Here is a 20238-nt window from a genome sequence, read left to right on the forward strand (position 1 = left end):
AGCGATTCCTGCCCTTCCAGCGGGTTGGGATGGATGACCTCTGAGGGTCCCACTCACGTCTCGCAGCATCTTCTCCAGCTTCTCCTGCAGCTCGGCGAAGTAGCGGGAGGTGACGAGGGCCCCCCGCGACTTGGAGAGGCAGTCGCGCGCCAGCTCAATGATCTGGTGGTGGATGAAGCCCAGGACGCCGTCGGCCAGCGGCAAAGTGTTGCTGGGCGATAAGTTGGCAATCGTCTCCGCCAGACGCTCCTCCATCTGCGCCGTGGCCTGGGGTGGGGCGGGAGAACAGGACAAGGTGGGTGGGACACCCTCCGAAACAGAGGGGGGCCAGGAAGAGAGAGACCTACCCCACTTTCCCAGCCGAGACCCGAGTTCGAATGGCGCCGGATTATGGGACGGCGCTTTTACTGACCTTCGGGAACCGCTCCTTGTAGACGTGGTTCATCATCACTATCTCGTTGTCGAACGTCCCGCTCGTCCGGCCGGGGCTGCGGAGAACGGGGGGAGAAAGGGGGCTGAAAAATTGGCCAAAAAAAACCCCCAACCGCACCAGAAATCTCGGGCGCAAACTCTCCAGCCTTCTCTTTCGCAAAATTCTTTTTTATTCCCTTTTCCAAATGAGTTCAATACAATTTATCGCAATTGGGTTTCCCGCCCCCTCGCGGAGAACGGAACGTCATGAATAAAAACCATCGTAATAAAATCATTAATAACTCAGAATGACTCAAAACTAATAAGAAAACACGGATTATTTGGAAAGTATTTGCGATGACCAGACGACGTTTGTAGGTTTGCAAGAAGCTCCGCCAGGAATAATGTTAGAAATATTGCAAAAATGAAGAAGGAGATGGGATAGGTTAAAAACATAAAGGCAGTATTAAGTTAGGAAATGCGTAAGAAGTGAATAAGACGGAGGATGATCAGAGGTGCTGATGGAAGTCCAATAAGAATGTATTTGTGATAAGTTGTGTGGTATGTTTTATAATTTTGTATTTTAAAACCTATATATATATATATATATATATATATATATATATATATATGTGAAAAACTAATAAGAAAACATGCAGATCAAATTGCTTCCCATTGTTTTCGCTGCTGGCGCTTTCGCCACGGAACGGCTTCGTGAGAAGCGGCTGGTAGACAGGAGCAAAGGAAGGAAGAAGCACAAAAGGAAAAGGGATGCGGCTGGAGGAGGAAAAGCAGCCGCCGCTCGTTTTTAGCTACAGATCTGGGATAATTTCAGGAAGAGAACAGCAATGATGATGATGATGATAAAAGACGATAAAGTAACAAAGGGCTCAGACTCTTGCACGGCCTCTGAACTTGCGTCTCCTCCCCTATAGCCCTTCACCGCTCACTCCATTCCTATATACACACACACACAATTTATTAATTTTATAATAACCCCCCCCAAAAAAATCAAAAAATCACCTTCAAAAATTTAAAGCATAAATCTTGATTGACTTCCCTCCCCTTCTATTATTTTACACTTAATTCACGCATGTCCTTAATCTCTTATATTCTCAACCTTGGCCCTCCAGATGTTTTTAGACTACAATTCCCATCCTCCCTGACTGCTGGCCCTGCTAGCAAGGGATCATGGAAGTCGTAGGCCAAAAGGGCCGAAGGTCGAGGAAGCCTGTTCTTAACAGCCAACGTTGCAAACCTTACACCGCTCACTCCATTCCGGCCGCCCCCCAAAAATCGGAGCCCGCGGTTCGGAAGCGTCTCCTACCTGAGGCTCCGGGATCGGGGCCGGAAGTAGGGCGATCGGCGCCCGTCCTCGGCCGCCACGCTCTCGGTGCTGCGGAAGTGTTTGGAGAGGAAATGGAGTTCGTCGGGAGTGGGCTGGTAAGGGAGTTGGTGGAGGCGCTCCTGCGAGGAGGAGGAGGAGGACTAGAGAGAGAGAGAGAGAGAGAGAGAGAAAGAGAAGGCCAAGCGTCAGGAGGAGGAGGCGGGCGATGAGATCAGGGGCACCCTTGGGTGCTCAGCCACCCAGCACCCACACGGAAAATCTGAATGGCCGTCCTCGGGACGGAGGAGCGAGCGGAAAGACTGAGAACGGGGAGGGCAGAGGAAAAAACAGAAGCCGGGATGCGATAGGAGTTACACAAAACAAGTGAAATACAGTATCTTTTTATATGCGACAGCAAGAGTTTTGATCGCAGCAAAATGGAAGAGTAATGAAATCCCCTCTATACAAGATTGGATCCAAAAGCTGACAGAATATGCCGAATTAGATGGTTTATCAGAAAGAATAGAGGATAAACCTAAACAGGAATTTGTTTCAAAATGGGAGGTTTTCAAAGAACATCTGAAAAATAAATACAGTAGTTTAAATTCTGTTGCAGCATTCGAGGAACTTCAGTAATAGTTGCAAGGTAGATATAAGAAATTAGATTTATGGAAAATAAGTTTAATTATGAAAAAGATGTGTATTGGCAATAAGTAATATGAATTTAAAATATGGAATAGACTTGGGTCTTTAGTGTTAAGACCAATAGATGTTTTATTGTTTGCTAAGAAAATTATGTGTCTATGGTTATTTGTGTAATTTGTGTGTAATTTGGTATTTGACGTTTTATTGATTTAATACGCTGTAAACCGCTTTGAGGTTTCTTCTTAAAAATATAAAGCGGTATAGAAATTAGAAAAGTAAATAAATAAACAGGGGTGCCTTCCAATTCTGCCGTTTTGGGTCTCGGCTGCGTGTCTAACCCCACCCAAAAAGCAAATGGGCACACGGATCCTGGCAGTGCTGTGGGCTGACACCTGCGGAACTCCCCGCTGCAGGAGGAAAAGACCCACTTACCGAGACGGTGGAGCTGGGGGTGTTGGTGCCATAGCCGGAGGAGGGCAAGGATGCCAGAGACCACCTTCGGCCGTCAGCCCTGGAAAGGGAAGAAGGAGAGCAGTCGAGCGAGTGGTTTCAGTAAATCTTTTTCATGCAACGAGAAGAGAAACCGATCCGAATAAAAGCAAAGGGGGGGGGGGACAAAACTGGGAAACGAAAAAAGCAGAAGAAGCAAACAGAGAAAAATAAAGGACTTTTCTGCCTTTCTGTTACATAAAAGAAACATTCGCTCAACAACAACAACAATAATTTTATGATTTCCCCAGCCACTCCGACCTGATCCTAACTGATCTACTTGGTTAGGAAATCCCGAAATAGACCAATTCGTTTTCCCTTCTATGCAAAAAGCGCAAGAGGGGTTCTCTTGTTTTCAGTTTTTCTCTAATCCAGAGTATCCTCTCCAGTAACTCCAGCCACCGTTCCTCCATGATTAAATGATAGGAACTCCTTCCACCTTTGAGGCGCGGGATCTATAAAGTTCCATTTCCGGAGTGGCTGGCGACGAAACCAAAGGGCGAATAAAGTGGTTTTGGAAGCGCCAATCACCTGTCGGTCCGAGGAGCATGGCTGGGCCAGGAATTGGTGGCGCGGCGTCCGGAAAAAGAGAAATTTGTGGAGAGGAAGACAGAGAGAAAGAGAGAGGGGCGGCCAAGAGGCAAAAGGTGAGACTTCAAAATGGAAGCAAGGTACCTTTCTTCCAAGATCCTCCCTCCCCAAATTCGGGATACGCCTTTGCATTTAGAAGCAGGGATTTGCCGAGTCACGAGGGACCCCCAAAGGCCATCCATCCCAACCCGGCGAAAGAACCGATGAAGGCGACGCCCGGAAAGTTTGGCATCTCCCCAAGTTTGGCATCTCCCAACGCGTGAAAAGAGTGGCAGAAAGGGGAAAGGGAGAGAGAGAGAGAGAGCAAAGGCGCTGCTCTGGGAAGGATGGTTCAGTGGTTAGAGCAGCTGAAAGACCCCCAGGCTCAGGCTCCGGATAGGACTGGGGAAAGGCTCCCCCCTCCCCGGTCGGGTTCCCCTCCTTCCCAAACCCACTTGTTCCGCAGCCTGCCGCCCTGCAGACTCGCTTCGGCCCACGCCACCCCTGGCGGGCGGGACTCCTACCTGCGGGCAAAGGGGAAGCTGGCCGACGTGCCGGAGGAGAAGTTGCGGGGGCTGTCGAGGGGGCTGCTGCTGCTGGCTGCAGAGAGGGGGGGAAACAAACTGTCCTTAGCTGCGCTTGCTCGGGGTTGGGATAGATGACCAGGGGGGTTCCCTTCCAGCTCTAAAACTCCTCATAAGGTGGTAGAGGCTCCTGGGTGTTTTAAACAGAGGCCTGCTCTCAGGAATCGATTTTTCTGCCATTTTTTAATTTATACTTTTAAAATTGGGACGTCCTATTCCACACCCTTAAACATTCCTCTCCGGTTTTCTTTGTAAGAGATGCATTGTGTTTCTTTTGCTCCGTTTTGTCTTGTTTAAAACTTTCGCTGCGTTTTGATTTTCAATCCAGAAAGATCAATTTTTTTAAAAATGATGTGTGAAGCATAAGGCGATTAAATTCGGTGCTCCTGCGACAGGGATAATGTTGCTGATGGATTGGATTAATAAACAGAATACTTTTTTGGGGGGTGGGCTAGAAGGAGACCTAGGGTGCCCCCGCTTTCTGCACCCAGCTTACCTGTCGTCACCGAAAGCGGGGAGAGGGGGCGGGAGAGGGTGGGCGATGGGGTCCCCACCACCAAACTTTTCCGGTTGCTCCGTCGGCAGCTGGAAGCAAAGACAGACATGCGAGGGTTAATTGCAAGGGTTATTTCAGGGGGGGAGACCCCACGCCCCAGAGAGGCAGCTGTCAGCACCCTTCACAGATATAATAATAATAATAATAATAATAATAATAATAATAATAATGGAACCTCCAGCTGCACAGGCAGTCTACTAGCTTTCGGCCGGAATTTGTACATTTCAAATACAAATTTCAAATACAAATTCCTAGCTTTCGGCCGGAATTTGTACATTTCAAATACAAATTTCAAATACAAATTCCTAGCTTTCGGCCGGAATTTGTACATTTCAAACCTCTATTCCATTGCCCGTAAGTCGCAGGGTGGTTCTCAGCAAACTTCCAATATAAAATCACAAGTTAACATTTTAGTCATTATTCAAAAGGGCGTTTTATTTGGAGCTGTCAAGGTATCCAAGCACATCTGTGTCCAAGCCACATGAAATAATTAAAGCAACTGGCAATTGATTAAATGTGTGAACCTCCCTATGCCTGTAAGTCCCGGGGTCTTTCACACCCGAGAACATCTGCGTCCGAGATAATGAAAATAATCCAAACAACGGGCAGTGCTAATGTCTGCAAACTCGTGGAAAAATACACTCCCCGACTAAAGACCCTGCCTGCAAATATAAAAATCAAAATTAACACCTAATGTTGAAAAGCAATTCGTGACGGCAGCTTTCAACAGTCCAACAGTGGAAGCCTGGAGCTACGACTGACATTAGAATTGATGTCTCCCTGCTGAGAATTACGTTGCCTGTAAATAATTCTGTGGGGGTTTCTTTATATACAGTGGTACCTTGGTTCTCAAATGCCTTGGTTCCCAAATGCCTTGGTTCTCAAACGCCAAAAACCGGGTTCCGGTTTCTGAACGTTTTTTGGAAGCTGAAAATCTGACACGGCTGTCGGCTATCATTTCCGGGGCACCTGCGGCAATCAGAAGCTGTGCCTTGGTTTCCGAACATTTCGGAAGTCAAACGGACTACAGTGGTACCTCGGGTTACATACGCTTCAGGGTACAGACTCCGCTAACCCAGAAATAGTGCTTCAGGTTAAGAACTTTGCTTCAGGATGAGAACAGAAATCGTGCTCCGGCGGCGCGGTGGCAGCAGGACGCCCCATTAGCTAAAGTGGTGCTTCAGGTTAAGAATAGTTTCAGGTTAAGAACGGACCTCCAGAACGAATTAAGTACTTAACCTGAGGTACAACTGTAAAAAGGTAAAGGGACCCCTGACCATTAGGTTCAGGCATGACTGACTCTGGGGTTGCGGCGCTCATCTCTCTTTACTGGCCGAGGGAGCCGGCGTCCAGCTTCCGGGTCATGTGGCCAGCAGGACTAAGCCGCTTCTGGCGAACCAGAGCAGCGCACGGAAACGCCGTTTACCTTCCCGCCGGAGCAGTACCTATTGATCTACTTGCACTTTGAGGTGCTTTCGAACTGCGAGGTTGGCAGGAGCAGGGACCGAGCAACGGGAGCTCACCCCGTCATTGCGGGGATTCGAACCGCCGACCTTCTGATTGGCAAGCCCTAGGCTCTGTGGTTTAACCCACAGCTAGACTAGAACAGAACAAACGGACTAGAACCCCGACACCCTAAGTTTCTGCAAGATGCCTGTCTCTGGCGCGATGCCCGGTTACATCACAGGGTGCTGAGGACACCCCAGGCAAGCAGAGCCGGCCGTTGTCCGGTTATGTAACCGCCGGTTGGGAGAAGGGAAGGGGGAAGTCGGGTGCACAGGAAACTGACGGGGCGCAGAAGCTCCCTACGGGTTCCGGCCCTCGCCAGAATTGGCACCCAAGCCCCATTTTGCACCCAAAGCGGTCGCTCCCCGGCCCCTTTTAATAGCAAAGAATTGGAAAGGCGATAACATTCCCACCGAAAGGCGAAAATGACAGGATATTTACAACTCGCAAGGATGACAGGGAGAAGATGAGCGACGTTCAGTCAATAAAGAATGGGCAGTATTTAAGGAACATATTAAAAAATATGTGCGATAGTATCCATCTCCTGGCAGACCTAGAATGAATCTTGAAAGACAGAGAAAGTATACAATAAAATCTTCTTCATAATAAACGGGAAAGGAAGATGATGACAAATTGTGTACAGATCAGCAAAATGTTAAACGACACAATGAGGAGAACCGGAAGTTGGAGTTTGTGGTGTAACTGTGCTGAATAATAATAATAATAGTAATAAAAATAATTTATTATTTATACCCAGCCCATCTGGCTGGGTTTCCAGTGTGTTGAAGTGTGTGTAGCGTGTATTGGTATGCTAAATGTTATATGTAAACTGAAGTTAATTGATGTGCAATAAATATTATTTTAATTTGCATAAACTCTAACCTGATGGTTGCCATTAATTTGATTCTGAATTGATTCTAGAATGGATTTTAATTACTTGACAGTGCGATTTTATGTACGCTGTGCTATTTTTACCCATTGTTAGCCGCTCTGAGCCCGGCTTTGGCCGGGGAGGGCGGGATACAAATAAAAATTTATTATTATTATAAAGAGAAACACACGCTCTAACCACTGAGCCACGCAGCCCCTTCCCGACATTTGGAGGAAGGCAAAAAGAGGGAAGATCAAATTGGCTGCGTTGCACAGAGCACAGCAGCTGCCAGGGCCGTTTTTCGTCAGCCGCACAAACAGGAAACGGAGGCTCTTCCTCTGCGGATCTTGGCCTCTCTCACACACAAGAGGATCCCAGTTGCTTCGGGGGCCAAAGCAGTAGTGGCGCCCTGCCGTTGCCAAACGCACAGGCCGCCCTGGCGCTTCTGCTCCCAAGGGTTGCCAACGTACCGAACCCAGGTTTCCAAACGCAAAGCACGGTTTTGCTATCTCGCACCCCAAGCCCTGCTCCTCGATTGCGTTCATCGGCCGAGGAAATTAAGGGTGTTGGTTCTGCGCCTCCTCGTTCTTAATCCGCACAACCGTCCTGCCAGGTAGGCCAGGCTGAGAAGAGGCAGCGGTTGGCTTCCGAGGGCCGTGTGGGATTCGAACTCGGCTCTTTCCCAGTTCCAAAAAGGATCACTGCCTCCGACCTTGGAGAGCTAGCAGCCCCCGAGAGCAGCCCCCTCCTCGCTCCCAACCGCGGGATTTGCCAATTAATCGATCGCCAATTTATTCCCTTTCGGTTCCATTTATGGACAGCCTCAATTTCACAACAGAGGAATAAAAAAACAGGCTTCGCTTGCTCAAAACGAGAATGGTGATTTACAAAACAAACACTTCCATATAGAACAAAAACCAACCTCACATCTCAAAGCCAACGTTGAGCTGCGCCTTTCAAGAAAAAGAACCCTGGGAATTGTAGTTTATCCCTCGCGCCGCTACAGTTCCCAGCACCCTGAAACTAAAGTTCCCAGGACTTTCTTTTTGGCGGAAGTCGAGTGCTTTAAAAGTATGCTGTGTATGAAGACTTGGCCCAAAAAAGAGGAGGGGAGGGGAGTTTGGCAGTTTAAATTTCTCACAGAGAGGAGTGTAAAAGAAAGAACGAATTAAGGGCAGAGAGGAACAGCCACCTCTTCCGCTCGTGGCGCGGAGACGCTTCGCTTGCGAAAGGATCCGCCGCCGATTCAAAACCAAAAAGGAAGTTCCCAGTCGCTGCAAAACAGAGCCAGACAAGGCTTCCGAGGCTCAGGCCCAAAAGCCTTTGGTTTAACTTATTTTAAAATAATACGACCCGGATCCTAGAACCTTTGACCCAGGTGTAAGTCCCAACAGAATGCCGCTGGGCTTACTTTGGAGGGGAGATGGGAGATGTTTGGGGCAGAGGCTGAACTCAAAGGTGGAAGCAGCGGCCCCAAAACCCCAAGGGGGACAGCAGCAAATTTTTAGGACGCAGCGAGTTTTCTATATGGCAGAGATGGGAAGAGAACAAGTCAAAGGGGTGGTGCTGACCTTGAAAGCCCTAAACGGCCCAGTAGACCTGAAGGAGCGTCTCCACCCCGGACATTTCCAGAAGGCCTTCTGGAGATTCGCTCCCTGCGAGAAGCGAGGTTACAGGGAACCAGGCAGAGGGCCTTCTCGGTGGTGGCACCCGCCCTGTGGAACTCCCTCCCACCAGATGTCAAGGAGATAAAGAACTATATGACTTTTAGAAGACATCTGAAGGCAGCACTCTTTAGGGAAGCTTTTTAATGACTGATGTTATACCGCGTTTTTAATATTCTGTTGGGAACCGCCCAGAGTGGCTGGGGAAACCCAGCCAGATGGGCGGAGTGTAAATAATAAACTTATTATTATTATTACTATTACCTTGATGAAGGTGGGAGTATCTTAAAAGCATTAGAGACTCAGGTAAATGGCTCCTTAAACCAGGGTTCCGGTTGCCAGAACGGAACGCCTCCTTGCCATTTGTGGGCCGGATTTGTGGGTCACTATTTTTCAATACGGTTCCTGAAATCCATTCCGACGGCGCGGATAAAATAGAAGGGATGGAATTCTATAGGACAGGGAGGTGCGAAAATGGTCCAGATCCAAGGACCCCCCCAAAATGGCAGAGATTTCAGGCCACCCGGGGATCTTCACTAAGTTGCAAAGGGCTGACAGCCAGCTGCAAAATGCGCCCGGCGGATTCCGAACACTGATCTACGTCCAAAAGGGTTGGTAGCTCCATGCGGCAAGTGTGACCCCTTTACAGTGGTGCCTCGCAAGACGAAATGAATTCGTTCCGCGAGTTTTGTCGTCTTGCGGTTTTTTTCGTCTTGCGAAGCACGGTTTCGGGAAAGTTTTGGAAAAGCTTCAAAAATCACCAAAGTCTTTAAAAACCTCAAAAAAGGCTACCACACCGCGTTCTATGAGTTGCTCCTCGAAGTCAAGTCGCAACTGTATTAACGGTGTTAAGAAAAAGGAAACAAACTTGCAAGACGTTTCCGTCTTGCGAAGCAAGCCCATAGGGAAAATCATCTTGCGAAGCAGCTCAAAATACAAAAAACCCTTTTGTCTAGCGAGTTTTTTGTCTTGCGAGGCATTCGTCTTGCAAGGTACCACTGTATTTTCCCTCTCCACAAAGGGAAGGTAAGGAGAGTCCCACAGGAGCTGGATCAGGGCATCTAGTCCCAACTCCTGTCCTCACAGTGTCCGCTAAGATGCCCCAAAACGGAAGCCCGAAACCTGGACCTTAGCGCATCATCGTTCAGAGGCATTTCCTGCCTTTAGCAGCGACAACAGAGCCATTGGCCAGTAGCCACAGATCCGCCCTGGATTTGTATAATCTCCTTTTTAGAGTCATCGAAGTTGATGCCCATCGCTAAATCTCGCCCCGTAGTGGAGCTGCTCACGGTGCGCATAGCCTCCTTTTTCCTCTTCTTCTTTTCGAAATGATTTTTACCGGTTTTACAAAACAAACCGCACACATTTAACACAATTAGATTTCAAAAGAGAACAAGGATTCTTCCGAATCTTCAGATTTCCCTCCTCTCCTCTGTGGGTGCTTTAAATATCTAAATCAATTATAGCTCATTCAAATAGTCCTCTCCAATATATCCGAAGTCTCTGTAACATTGCAAGAGTTATTCAAAGCCTGGCCAAGGAGTTTAAGTGTTTACACCTTTCTCTTGGATACAATCTATATTTGCCTCCTTTTTCTGTCGCAAAAGGAAAGCCCTGCAGCAGCTGGATGTGGCCCAAAGGGCCTCATCCGGACCTGTCCTCACAGCACAGGAGGATAGCTCCTAGAGGCCAAAGTCCCTTCGCCTTCCCTCCGATAAAATATTGGAGGGGGCCGAACTCATACCCAAAGTTGATGGACATTGCGCCGCATCTTGCGATCAGTTATGTGGGGCGGGTCTTACCTGCCCCCCCAATAATATTCCTGTTCATGCCCCTGCCTCACAGTGACCGATCAAACCCCCGATCAAACACCCGAAAGTCATTTGGGCCAAGCGCATTTCTGCATCTACTGCCTCGACATGAATGGAGAACACGTTTCTTTACAAGACAACTGTGGCCCGGTGAAAACATGAGCCGGGTTTTAACCACCCTTGTAAAGTAACAAAAGTTATAGACAATTCAGACCGACGGAAAAATCTGGATATGAACTGATATATGTAGTTTTAAACATTGTTATTGAGAGATGTGGGAGGAAGTCTTGAGATTCAGAGTAATCTCATATTATGGATTTTTTATTGATTTTGTTATATGTTTATACGTTTTAAAATCAAATAAAAACATATACTGCATATATATATATATATATATATATATATACACACACACACATACATACACAGTATGTATATATATATATATATATACACACACAGTGGTACTTCAGGTTAAGTACTTAATTCGTTCCGGAGGTCCGTACTTAACCTGAAACTGTTCTTAACCTGAAGCACCACTTTAGCTAATGGGGCCTCTTGCTGCTGCCACGCCGCCGGAGCACGATTTCTGTTCTCATCCTGAAGCAAAGTTCTTAACCCAAGGTACTATTTCTGGGTTAGCGGAGTCTGTAACCTGAAGTGTCTGTAACCCGAGGTACCACTGTATATGAGAATGCAGTCAACGCAGCCACTGAAAACCACTAAACTGATCCAATACCTTTTTTAACCTGCCGGTCAGGACCTATGGGGAACCCCCTGTGGCGGCAGGATCAGGCCCAAAGGTGCGCTTGCCTGGCCCAAAATCCTGTCCTCACCGTGGCCACCCAAAGGGAAACCAGCAAGCGAATGCAAGAGCAAAAAAAAGCCTTGCGTCTCCACCGTCCTAAGGTAGACTGCCTCTGCTCAAAGAGGCTCCACTGAGGAATCCTAAGCAACCGAGAAGAGCTTGGCTGCTGGATCAGGACCCAAGGGGGGGTCCCATCCAGTCAGGTTCCATGTCCTCAGAGTGGCTGACCAGTTCAACCAGCGAAAAGCAGCGACTGGACCTCATTCCTGCCTCCAGCAGCAGAGGGGCCATCCTTGAAAGCCGTCTCCCCCCCCCCCCACATTCCTGGAATTCTGCCCCCCCCCCTCCACATCCTTGGAGCTTGAGTCAGGAACCAGCCTTGCTAGTTCTCACCCGAGAAAAATCGCCCCCCCCCCAATGATCCAGAGTTCATTTTAGGGCACAAATTGGGAGTTTGGGGAAAGAATTTCCCCCTTAAACCTCACATTGCCTTTTTTTGTGGGGTTGGGAAGGGGGAAGGAAGTTGGAGCACCCAAGGAGATCGGTGACCTCGGATGCTCCGGGTCCAAACCAGCCCCCCCCCCTCACAATCTGGCCCAGGGGATTATGTCCTAATCTGTACAAGAGCACACAGATTAACGGGGGGGGGGGAGGAAGAAAGAGAAACAGCCAACCTGTTTCTCAGCGAGAAAGATAAAAACACAAAGGAAGGAGACGAAGAACTTTGGGTGGATAATATATTAATAAAAAAAGTCACAGCCCAGAAATTAGGGTACAAGATAATATATCGGGGGGGGGGCTTCCTGCACAAAAGCCCCCGCCACACACACACAGGCGAGAGAGGAGAGGCGCCTCTGGGTATGTGATTGTTAAACCCTTTTGCAAGCTTTGCGCGCCGGGGAACGTCCCCAAAAAAGCACCCGTGCGGATGGGGGGGGGGCTGTTTGTGCAATGCACACCACCCCCGGGGAGGATGAGAACAAACTCTCCGCAAGCAACACCTCCCCCCCCCCCCCGCATCCCTCCGGCGAGGCGCTTCTTTCCCCTCCCTCCCTCTCCAAAAGAGCAGCTCCGCTCGGTGCGTAATTGCGCCCGGAAGCGTTCCGTTGGCTCCTCGGCTGCGCGCCTCCGCCTTGGTTACCTCTTGGAGCGCTGGCTGAGGGCGCCCAGCGGAGCCCCCCAAGTGCCGGGGTCCGACATCGCCGGCCACCGACGGGTCCTTCTCCTCCTCCTCCTCCTCCCGCGGGGCGCCGTCACCGCCTTCCGAGGGCCGCCGGCCTCCCAGCCCAGGGCGCTCCGCAGCGCCCCCTCCCGAGATTTGCGCAGCGAAGAGAGACACACACACCAATCCCCGCCCGCCCCCGAATTCCTTTCCCACGTGCGCCGGGGAATCGGTTGGAAACGATTCAGATATGGGTCGCCGAAACGACCCCCGGGATGCGGCGACTCCGGGAAAACGCGTAACGTTTGGGGGTTGTTGTTTTTTCCAGTTTAAGAGGCGGCGAGGAAGAGGCGGCGTGAGAGAGGTTTGCAAAAGGATGGCACGACGTGGAGAGAAAAAGGGTTTTTTTCCTCCCTCTCTGCTAGCGCATCCCTGAAGCGAAAGGTTGGAAGATCAGAGAAAATGGTCTTTCGTGTATGCGCATAGTGAAAGCATGCAACGCGCTTCGGCCAACCTGCATGGCTTTCAAAGGGCAGAGGGCCTTCTCGGTGGTGGCGCCCGCCCTGTGGAACGCCCTCCCGTCAGATGTCAAGGAAATAAACAACTACAGTGGTACCTCGGGTTATATACGCTTCAGGTTACATACTCCACTAACCCAGAAATAGTGCTTCAGGTTAAGAACTTTGCTTCAGGGTGAGAACAGAAATCGTGCTCCGGTGGCGCAGCGGCAGCAGGAGGCCCCATTAACTAAAGTGGTGCTTCAGGTTAAGAACAGTTTCAGCTTATGTATGGACCTCCAGAACAAATTAAGTACTTAACCCAAGGTACCACTGTACAGTGGTAAACCTCGGTGTGCAAATTTAATTAGTTCCGGAAGTCCATTCTTAAACCGAAATTGTTCTTAAACCGAGGTGCACTTTCCCTAATGAGGCCTCCTGCCGCCGGTGCCCTGCCACCACTCAGATTCCATTCATAGACCGAGGTAAAGTTTGCAAACCGGGACACTACTTGCGGAGTTGGTAAACTGAATAGTTTGTAAACAGGGCTGTTCTTAAATCGAGGTACCGCTGTATCTGGCTTTTAGAATACATTTGAAGGCAACCCTATGCAGGGAAGGTTTTAATGTTTGATGTCTCGCTGTGTTTTAATTTGTTGGAAGCTGCCCAGAGTGGCTGGGGAAACCCAGTCAGATTGGAAGGTTGGCGGTTCGAATCCCCGCAATGACGGAGTGAGCTCCCGTTGCTCTGTCCTAGCTCCTGCCAACCTAGCAGTTTGAAAGCACGCCAGCGCAAGTAGATAAATAGGTACCACTGCAGCCGTATCTCTTATAAGGGGGTTAGTTTAACCTCTGGGTTTGCTATAGCAAAACTGAATTAATGTGTCGTGAAAGGATGCGTGTCTAAAAAAGCGTGTCAGCGACATGAAAAGTTTGGAAACCTCTGCAGGCCTAAGACTGTAGAGCCCAAGATGCCAGCATCGTTGCGAAAGGAAAACCCATTTGAAACCAAAGCCAAGTAAAATCACTACAGAGCCCATGGTGCAGTTTTGGAGCGATGGGAGAGCTGTGGCCTTAAGAAGCAAAGCGGGTTACTACAGAACCCATGAGCCAGTGCTACTGTGATGAGAAAAACGTGGGAGAGAGAGAGAAAGAGAGAGAGAAAGAAAAAAAGAGAAGGAAGGAAGGAAGGAAGGAAGGAAGGAAGGAAGGAAGGAAGGAAGGAAAGGGAAGGGAGGAAGGAAAGGGAAGGGAGGGAGGAAGGAAGGAAGGAAGGAAGGAAGGAAGGAAGGAAGGAAGGAAGGAAGGAAGGGAAGGGAAGGGAAGGAAGGGCAAGGAGGGAAGGAAGAAAAGATAAGGAAGGAAGGAAGGAAAGGAAGGAAGTAAAGGAGGGAAGGAAGGAGGCTTAAAGCCTTGGAGTTGCAGGGGAAAAGATTCCTGTGAGTTTGAACCCAGGTCTCCCTGACACACATCCATGCAACAATGCCCTCTCTCTCTCCCTGTCCTCTCTCTCTCTCTCTCTCTCTCTCTCTCTCTCTCTCTCTCTCTGTGCAACACATGACAACTGTGGGGGGGGGGGGAGCAGCCGCCAGGCAAGCCGGGTGGCAGAGGGCCAAGGCGACTGCCGACTCTGCCGCCAAGCCAGCAGCGGTTGAAGGCTGTCTCTCCATGGCAACGGTTGTCCAGCTGACCTGCGCGCGGGGGGGGGGGGGATGGCAGAGAGCCGGGCTGCGCATGCAGGCGCATATATATCCCTCCCTCCCTCGTGCGCAGGAAGTCCTGCGGCGCATGCCAGCCCCCCTCCCTGCCCCTGCCGCGCGGCGCATAAAGCTTGCAGATGTGAAACTCTCTTTCCAAAACCGCCATCGCTGTTTGTTCAAAGAGCTGGCGCTCTTGGCAGCAGGAAGTTGGGACTTTGGAGACATTGGCAGGTTGGGGAGGGAACCCCAGTGGTCATCCATCCCAACCCGCTTTGCAATGCAGGAATCTCAGCTAAAGGCCACCATTTTTCGGACAAACAGCTCTCACTGTCAGAAAGTTCTTCCTAATGTTGAGTTGATGCAAAAACTAGGGGAATTGTGTGTGTGTGTCTGTCTGTCTGTCTGTCTGTCTGTCTGTCTCACGCCTCCTTTGCCCCAAGCTCAAGCTTCTGTCCCTCATGAGGCCCAGAGAAGAGGGAAAAAATGAAGGCCAGGGAAGAGGAAAAAGCACTGCCACAATTTGGCCGGCCGTGAGGATTAGGCAGGGGAAAGGATCGATTCCTGAAATCGTTTCATAACCAAAGAGCAGCATTGACTGAGTTCTGGCGGGGGGGGGGGGGGGGAAGGACGCCTCTGGCCGGCTGGCCGCTTTGATTTTACAAAGGCAGAGCCAATTTTTGGAGCTGGGTGCGAATCCAGACCACCCGCTGAGCGGAGGGGGAAGTCTCAAAGCTCTCCAGAGCTACCAGTACAGTTTCCGAGCACAATTCAAAGGGTTGGTGCTGACCTTTAAAGCCCTAAACGGCCCAGTAGACCTGAAGGAGCATCTCCACCCCGGACACCGGGGTCCATCTCCCGAGGGCCTTCTGGCGGTTCCCTCACTGCGAGAAGAGAAGTTACAGGGAAGCAGGCAGAGGGCCTTCTCGGTGGTGGCACCCGCCCTGTGGAACGCCCTCCCACCAGATGTCAAAGAGAATAACAACTACCAGACTTTTAGAAGACATCTGAAGGCAGCCCTGTTGAGGGAAGCTTTTAATGTTTGGTGCATTACTGTATTTTAATATTTTGTCTGAACTGAACAGAAGCTGAGCCAGGCCACGGAGCGGACTATTCTTCCTACACTGGCTGGCAGCGGCTCTCTAGGTTTCAGGTGGGGGCCAAGCAAGGACTGAACCTGAGGCCCTTCTACATGCCAAGCAACTGCCCTAGCCCACTGAGCCATGGGCACGCCAATATTCAAATAAAACACGCAAATATTCAAATAAAAACAAGCAAATATGTTTCCTTTTACCTGCCCAGGGCTGCCAGCTGTTACAGCGCCTCTGTTGACATGAGCCAACAGTGTGACGCGGCAGCTAAAAAAGCCAATGCAATTCTGGGCTGCATCAAGAGGCGTATAGCATCTAGATCAAGGGAAGTAATAGTGCCACTGTATTCTGCTCTGGTCAGACCTCACCTGGAGTACTGTGTCCAGTTCTGGGCACCACAGTTCAAGAGGGACACTGACAAACTGGAACATGTCCAGAGGAGGGCAACCAAAATGGTCAAAGGCCTGGAAACGATGCCTTATGAGGAACGGCTAAGGGAGCTGGGCATGTTTAGCCTGGAGAAGAGGAGGTGAAGGGGTGATATGATAGCCATGTTCAAATATATAAAAGGATGTCACATAGAGGAGGGAGAAAGGTTGTTTTCTGCTGCTCCAGAGAAGCGGACACGGAGCAATGGATCCAAACTACAAGAAAGAAGATTCCACCTCAACATTAGGAAGAACTTCCTGACAGTAAGAGCTGTTTGACAGTGGAATTTGCTGCCAAGGAGTGTGGTGGAGTCTCCTTCTTTGGAGGTCTTTAAGCAGAGGCTTGACAACCATATGTCAGGAGTGCTCTGATGGTGTTTCCTGCTTGGCAGGGGGTTGGACTCGATGGCCCTTCGGGTCTATTCCAACTCTATGATTCTAGGATTCTTCCCTCTTCGCTGCGCCCATCAAAACACAAGCGCTTACGTTCCCTCTCTCTCTCTCTCTCAGACAGGGAGAAATTACCAGGCGCTCACGTTATTCATTAATCCGCCCTGCGAGGCCATCGGAGGAGGTAGCGGCCTTGGCCAAGGAGTCGGAGAGGGACGGGGAGATTGCCTGCCCCACGGCGACCGCTCCTCCCTCGGCCTTGGGAACCTTTGGACCGCCGGGTGCTGCTGAGCTACAACTCCCGCCAGTGCCGGATTCACGTCTAAGCTCAACAAGCTCTAGCTTAGGGCCCCACTCTCTAGGGGGCCCCCAGAAAAATTAAAGGGGAAAAAACCTGGACGTATATTTCCAAAATATAAGATAAAAAACAAACAAAACAGCAACAGTGTTTTGTGTTGTGTAGGCTCCTCTGATGTAAGTCATGGGCCCCGCATGCTCCCTAAAATATCCCTGGTTTGCTCCTTTCTATATATAGGGTGGCAAGACTGGCCCGTACGGGCAGGGGTACCTTTACCTTTACCTTATATATAGGGTGCCGACATTCTGCATGGACTGGTTGCAGGGCAAGATGTGCAAATGGCTTGAGATACCTAAAAGGTAAAGGGACCCCTGACCATTAGGCCCAGTCATGGCCGACTCTGGGGTTGTGGTGTTCGTCTCGCTTTATTGGCTGAGGGAGCCAGCGTACAGCTTCCGGGTCATGTGGCCAGCAGGACTAAGCCGCTTCTGGCAAACCAGAGCAGCGCACGGAAACGCCGTTTACCTTCCTGCCGGAGCGGTACCTCTATATCTACTTGCATTTTGACGTGCTTTCGAACTGCTAGGTTGGCAGGAGCAGGGACCGAGCAACAGGAGCTCACCCCGTCATTGCGGGGATTCGAACCGCCGACCTTCTGATCGGCAGGTCCTAGGCTCTGTGGTTTAACCCACAGCGCCACCCATGTCCCTCTTGAGATACCTATTAGGTCCATCAATGACCATCTAGCACAGGAATCCCCAAACTTGACTCTCCAGATGTTTTGGGACTACAACTCCCATCATCCCTAGCTAAGAGGACCAGTGGTCAGGGATGATGGGAGTTGCAGTCCCAAAACATCTGGAGGGCCAAGTTTATCTATGCCTGATATAGCATCTATTCAACACAAAAATTTGTTGTTGACAAAGGACAGCTGGACATAGAAAGGGCCCCGTTACCTTCAGGAGCGGAGGGCCGCATCAAACCTCAATCTGGCCCTGACTCCCGCTGGCCACAGCAAGAAGCCCCAGCGGCGCTAGCTTACGAGAACACCGCAAGAGCCTGCTGGATTGGGCCCAAAGGGGGGGGCTAAGGCCCCTGCAATCAAGGCCAGGGGAAGAACTGCCTATTTTTCGCCACCAGGTAGACCGGTCCTGTCCATGGAGGCTCTGTTTTTAGGAATCAGAAGCGGCGCAGAAGACGATGCGTTTTGCCTGGCCCCTCTCTGTTTCCTCTGCACAAACAACCCAGGCTGCGTTTGTGGTGTGAGAGAGTGTGCAGGGGATTGAACCGTGGTTCCAACCACTACACCACGCTGCCCTTTTTTGTCAAGAGCGACGGAGCAATCAGGAAAGCGCTTCCTCGGCACCCGCCTCGCAAGACGGACGTGCACCCCATAACAGCACATAATATTCCTCCCCCCCTCCCACTGCACGGAAAGGACACATCTCCCCACTCGTGGTTAGGGTCTCTTACCTCCAGGGGTGCAACGCCAGGGGGCTGAGAGGGCTGAGGGGACTGAGGAGGGTCGGACTCTGGCTCCCGGGCGAGAGGCTGCAGAAGGAAGAGAGCCAAGGAGAACGAGGCGGCGGTGTGAATAGGGGTCAGAGGCGCAACCCCACCCCACAGGAGATGAGTTGGGGGGCAGTGACAGGGACCCAGTCCGTTGCCACCCACCCCCCATCTAGAGACGACAGCTCCTTACACGTCCAGGGATATCCGATCGCAGAGCTACAGTTCCCAAAGCAGGGAACTGTAGCGCTGCCTGGGCACTGTGCCGTTGAAGCCCCAAGCGACACCGGTTGGGGGGCAATGGGGTATTAGGTGGAGAGGGGGAGAGATGAAACTCCTCGCAGGTGAGAAGATCTTGGAAAGCCCCCCCCCGGTTTGTAAGATCTGGGGAGACCGGGGCGGGGAGCACTCTGCCCATGCCCAGAGGGCCTCTTAATATCCCAAGCTCAAAAATGGCGAGGCTGGTTCTTCTCGCACAACAACCCTGAGAGGTAGGTCAGGCTCAGAGAGGCCACGCAGTGATTTTCAGGGGGGAGCGGACTCGAACCCCCGACTGCCAGGCCCCGGGCGCGCTCGCCCCTACCCCAAACGCCTTTTCCTTCCCCGTGGCAGGCGGAGGTTCAACAGGTGGTGTTCTCCCAGCCCCGCATCTGCTGCGTGCGTGTTTTTTAATCGGAATAAAATTACATCAGGGGAAAGCGGAGCCGCGGAGCTCCTCCCAGATAGCTCAGTGGCGCCGCCCGGGCAACCCTCTCGCCAGTGGGGGGTGGGGTGGGACGGGGACCCGCCTGGCAGGTTTGCGGAGGGCGGCACAGCCCCGGGGTGGGCTACATCAGCTCTGCGGGACCCTTCCCGGAGGCGGAGGTGCGCTTTGGAGTGGGAGAAGCCACGGAGAGCCCTTTTCTCATTCTCTCTCTTTGGGGAATCACCGCCGCCCCCTCCCTCCGCAGCCGGTTCCCTGGCAACCAAGCCGTGCGTCATTGGAGACCCCGGGATGGAAGGAGGGGAGAGGGGAGGGAGGAGAGGGATCCCCCGAAGGCAGAAAGAGGGGCCGCGAGAGAGAAAAAGACCCCCAACCCCACAGCCCTGCCCAGCTTTCGGTGCCAAGCCAGCGCTCCGCCGTGCGCGCCTCTCCAAGCGCCCCCGGGTCGCTGCCTGCCGGCGCTGGAACCTCTCCCCCAGTTTCCCCACCTTCTCCCCGAGCGGGGGCGCCCAGGAGCCCCCCCAAACTCACTCCACCAAGGTCAGCGAAGGGATCTTCAGCTTGGCACGGCGCGCCTGCATGGCGACGGCGGTGGCAACGCGCTGCCCCGACGGCGCGTCCGCCGCGCTCTGCTCGCCTGGCGCGGCTTTCCCCGGCGCTCGCTCGCTCGCTCGCCCGCCCACCCAGCCCTCCCCCCCCCCAACCTCGGAGGGAGGGAGGGAGAAGAGGGACTGGGAGGAACAGAAAAGCCCTGGGGTGGGGGTGCTTGGAGCGCGCGCCGCCGCCCCCTAGGAATTAAAAAAGCGCAAGCAACGAGGCGCCAGTTGGCCAGGTTTTTGGAGAAAGGCGCGCGGGGGGACCCGAGCTCTCCAATGGAAAAGGCTCGGGGCGCCGCCGCTCTCAAGAGGGGTGGGCGCATAGGTGCCAACGCCCGGGGGCGCTGTGTGCCTGAGCACCCACCAAATTCCCCACCAAGGGGCCGGGCACCCACAAATTTCAGTGCCAGGGCCGTGAATTGGTCGCGGCGGGGCCGTGGGCGGAGACAAGAGACTTGTACAGTACGGAGGTTCGTCTAGCTCTGTAGTGCGCACACGGGTTGGCAGCGGGTTCCCCCGCGCTCCAACTCTGCGGGGAATGTACGAGCGAGAAAATCACCACCAGAACCAATCTCAAAAGCAATTCCGACGCGGAAACAGGTTGGGAGAAACTATCGCTTAAAAAA

The 20238-nt window shown here is 51.5% G+C and overlaps 1 protein-coding gene across 9 annotated transcripts in view; it reads right to left on the bottom strand.

The window, feature by feature from the left end:
• MAST3 (microtubule associated serine/threonine kinase 3) overlaps positions 1-20238 on the bottom strand; it is a 49466-nt gene that overhangs the window by 21354 nt on the left and 7874 nt on the right. The window contains exons 1-9 of one of the 9 annotated variants that reach the window (XM_028713257.2): positions 19548-19681; positions 18278-18355; positions 4523-4611; positions 3967-4042; positions 3404-3424; positions 2816-2894; positions 1739-1899; positions 413-488; positions 58-267 (exon numbers count right to left, since the gene is read on the bottom strand). In XM_028713257.2, coding sequence (XP_028569090.2) covers positions 58-267; positions 413-488; positions 1739-1899; positions 2816-2894; positions 3404-3424; positions 3967-4042; positions 4523-4611; positions 18278-18355; positions 19548-19597 — 840 coding nt within the window. In that variant the 5' untranslated portion in view covers positions 19598-19681. Of the gene's footprint in view, positions 1-57; positions 268-412; positions 489-1738; positions 1900-2815; positions 2895-3403; positions 3425-3966; positions 4043-4522; positions 4612-12383; positions 12577-18277; positions 18356-19547; positions 19682-20238 lie in introns of those variants that run through there. The other 8 variants (XM_028713255.2, XM_077921949.1, XM_028713259.2 and 5 more) reach the window with 8 other exon arrangements.

Source organism: Podarcis muralis, chromosome 18 (assembly GCF_964188315.1).
Source record: "Podarcis muralis chromosome 18, rPodMur119.hap1.1, whole genome shotgun sequence".
Classification (NCBI taxonomy): domain Eukaryota; kingdom Metazoa; phylum Chordata; class Lepidosauria; order Squamata; family Lacertidae; genus Podarcis; species Podarcis muralis.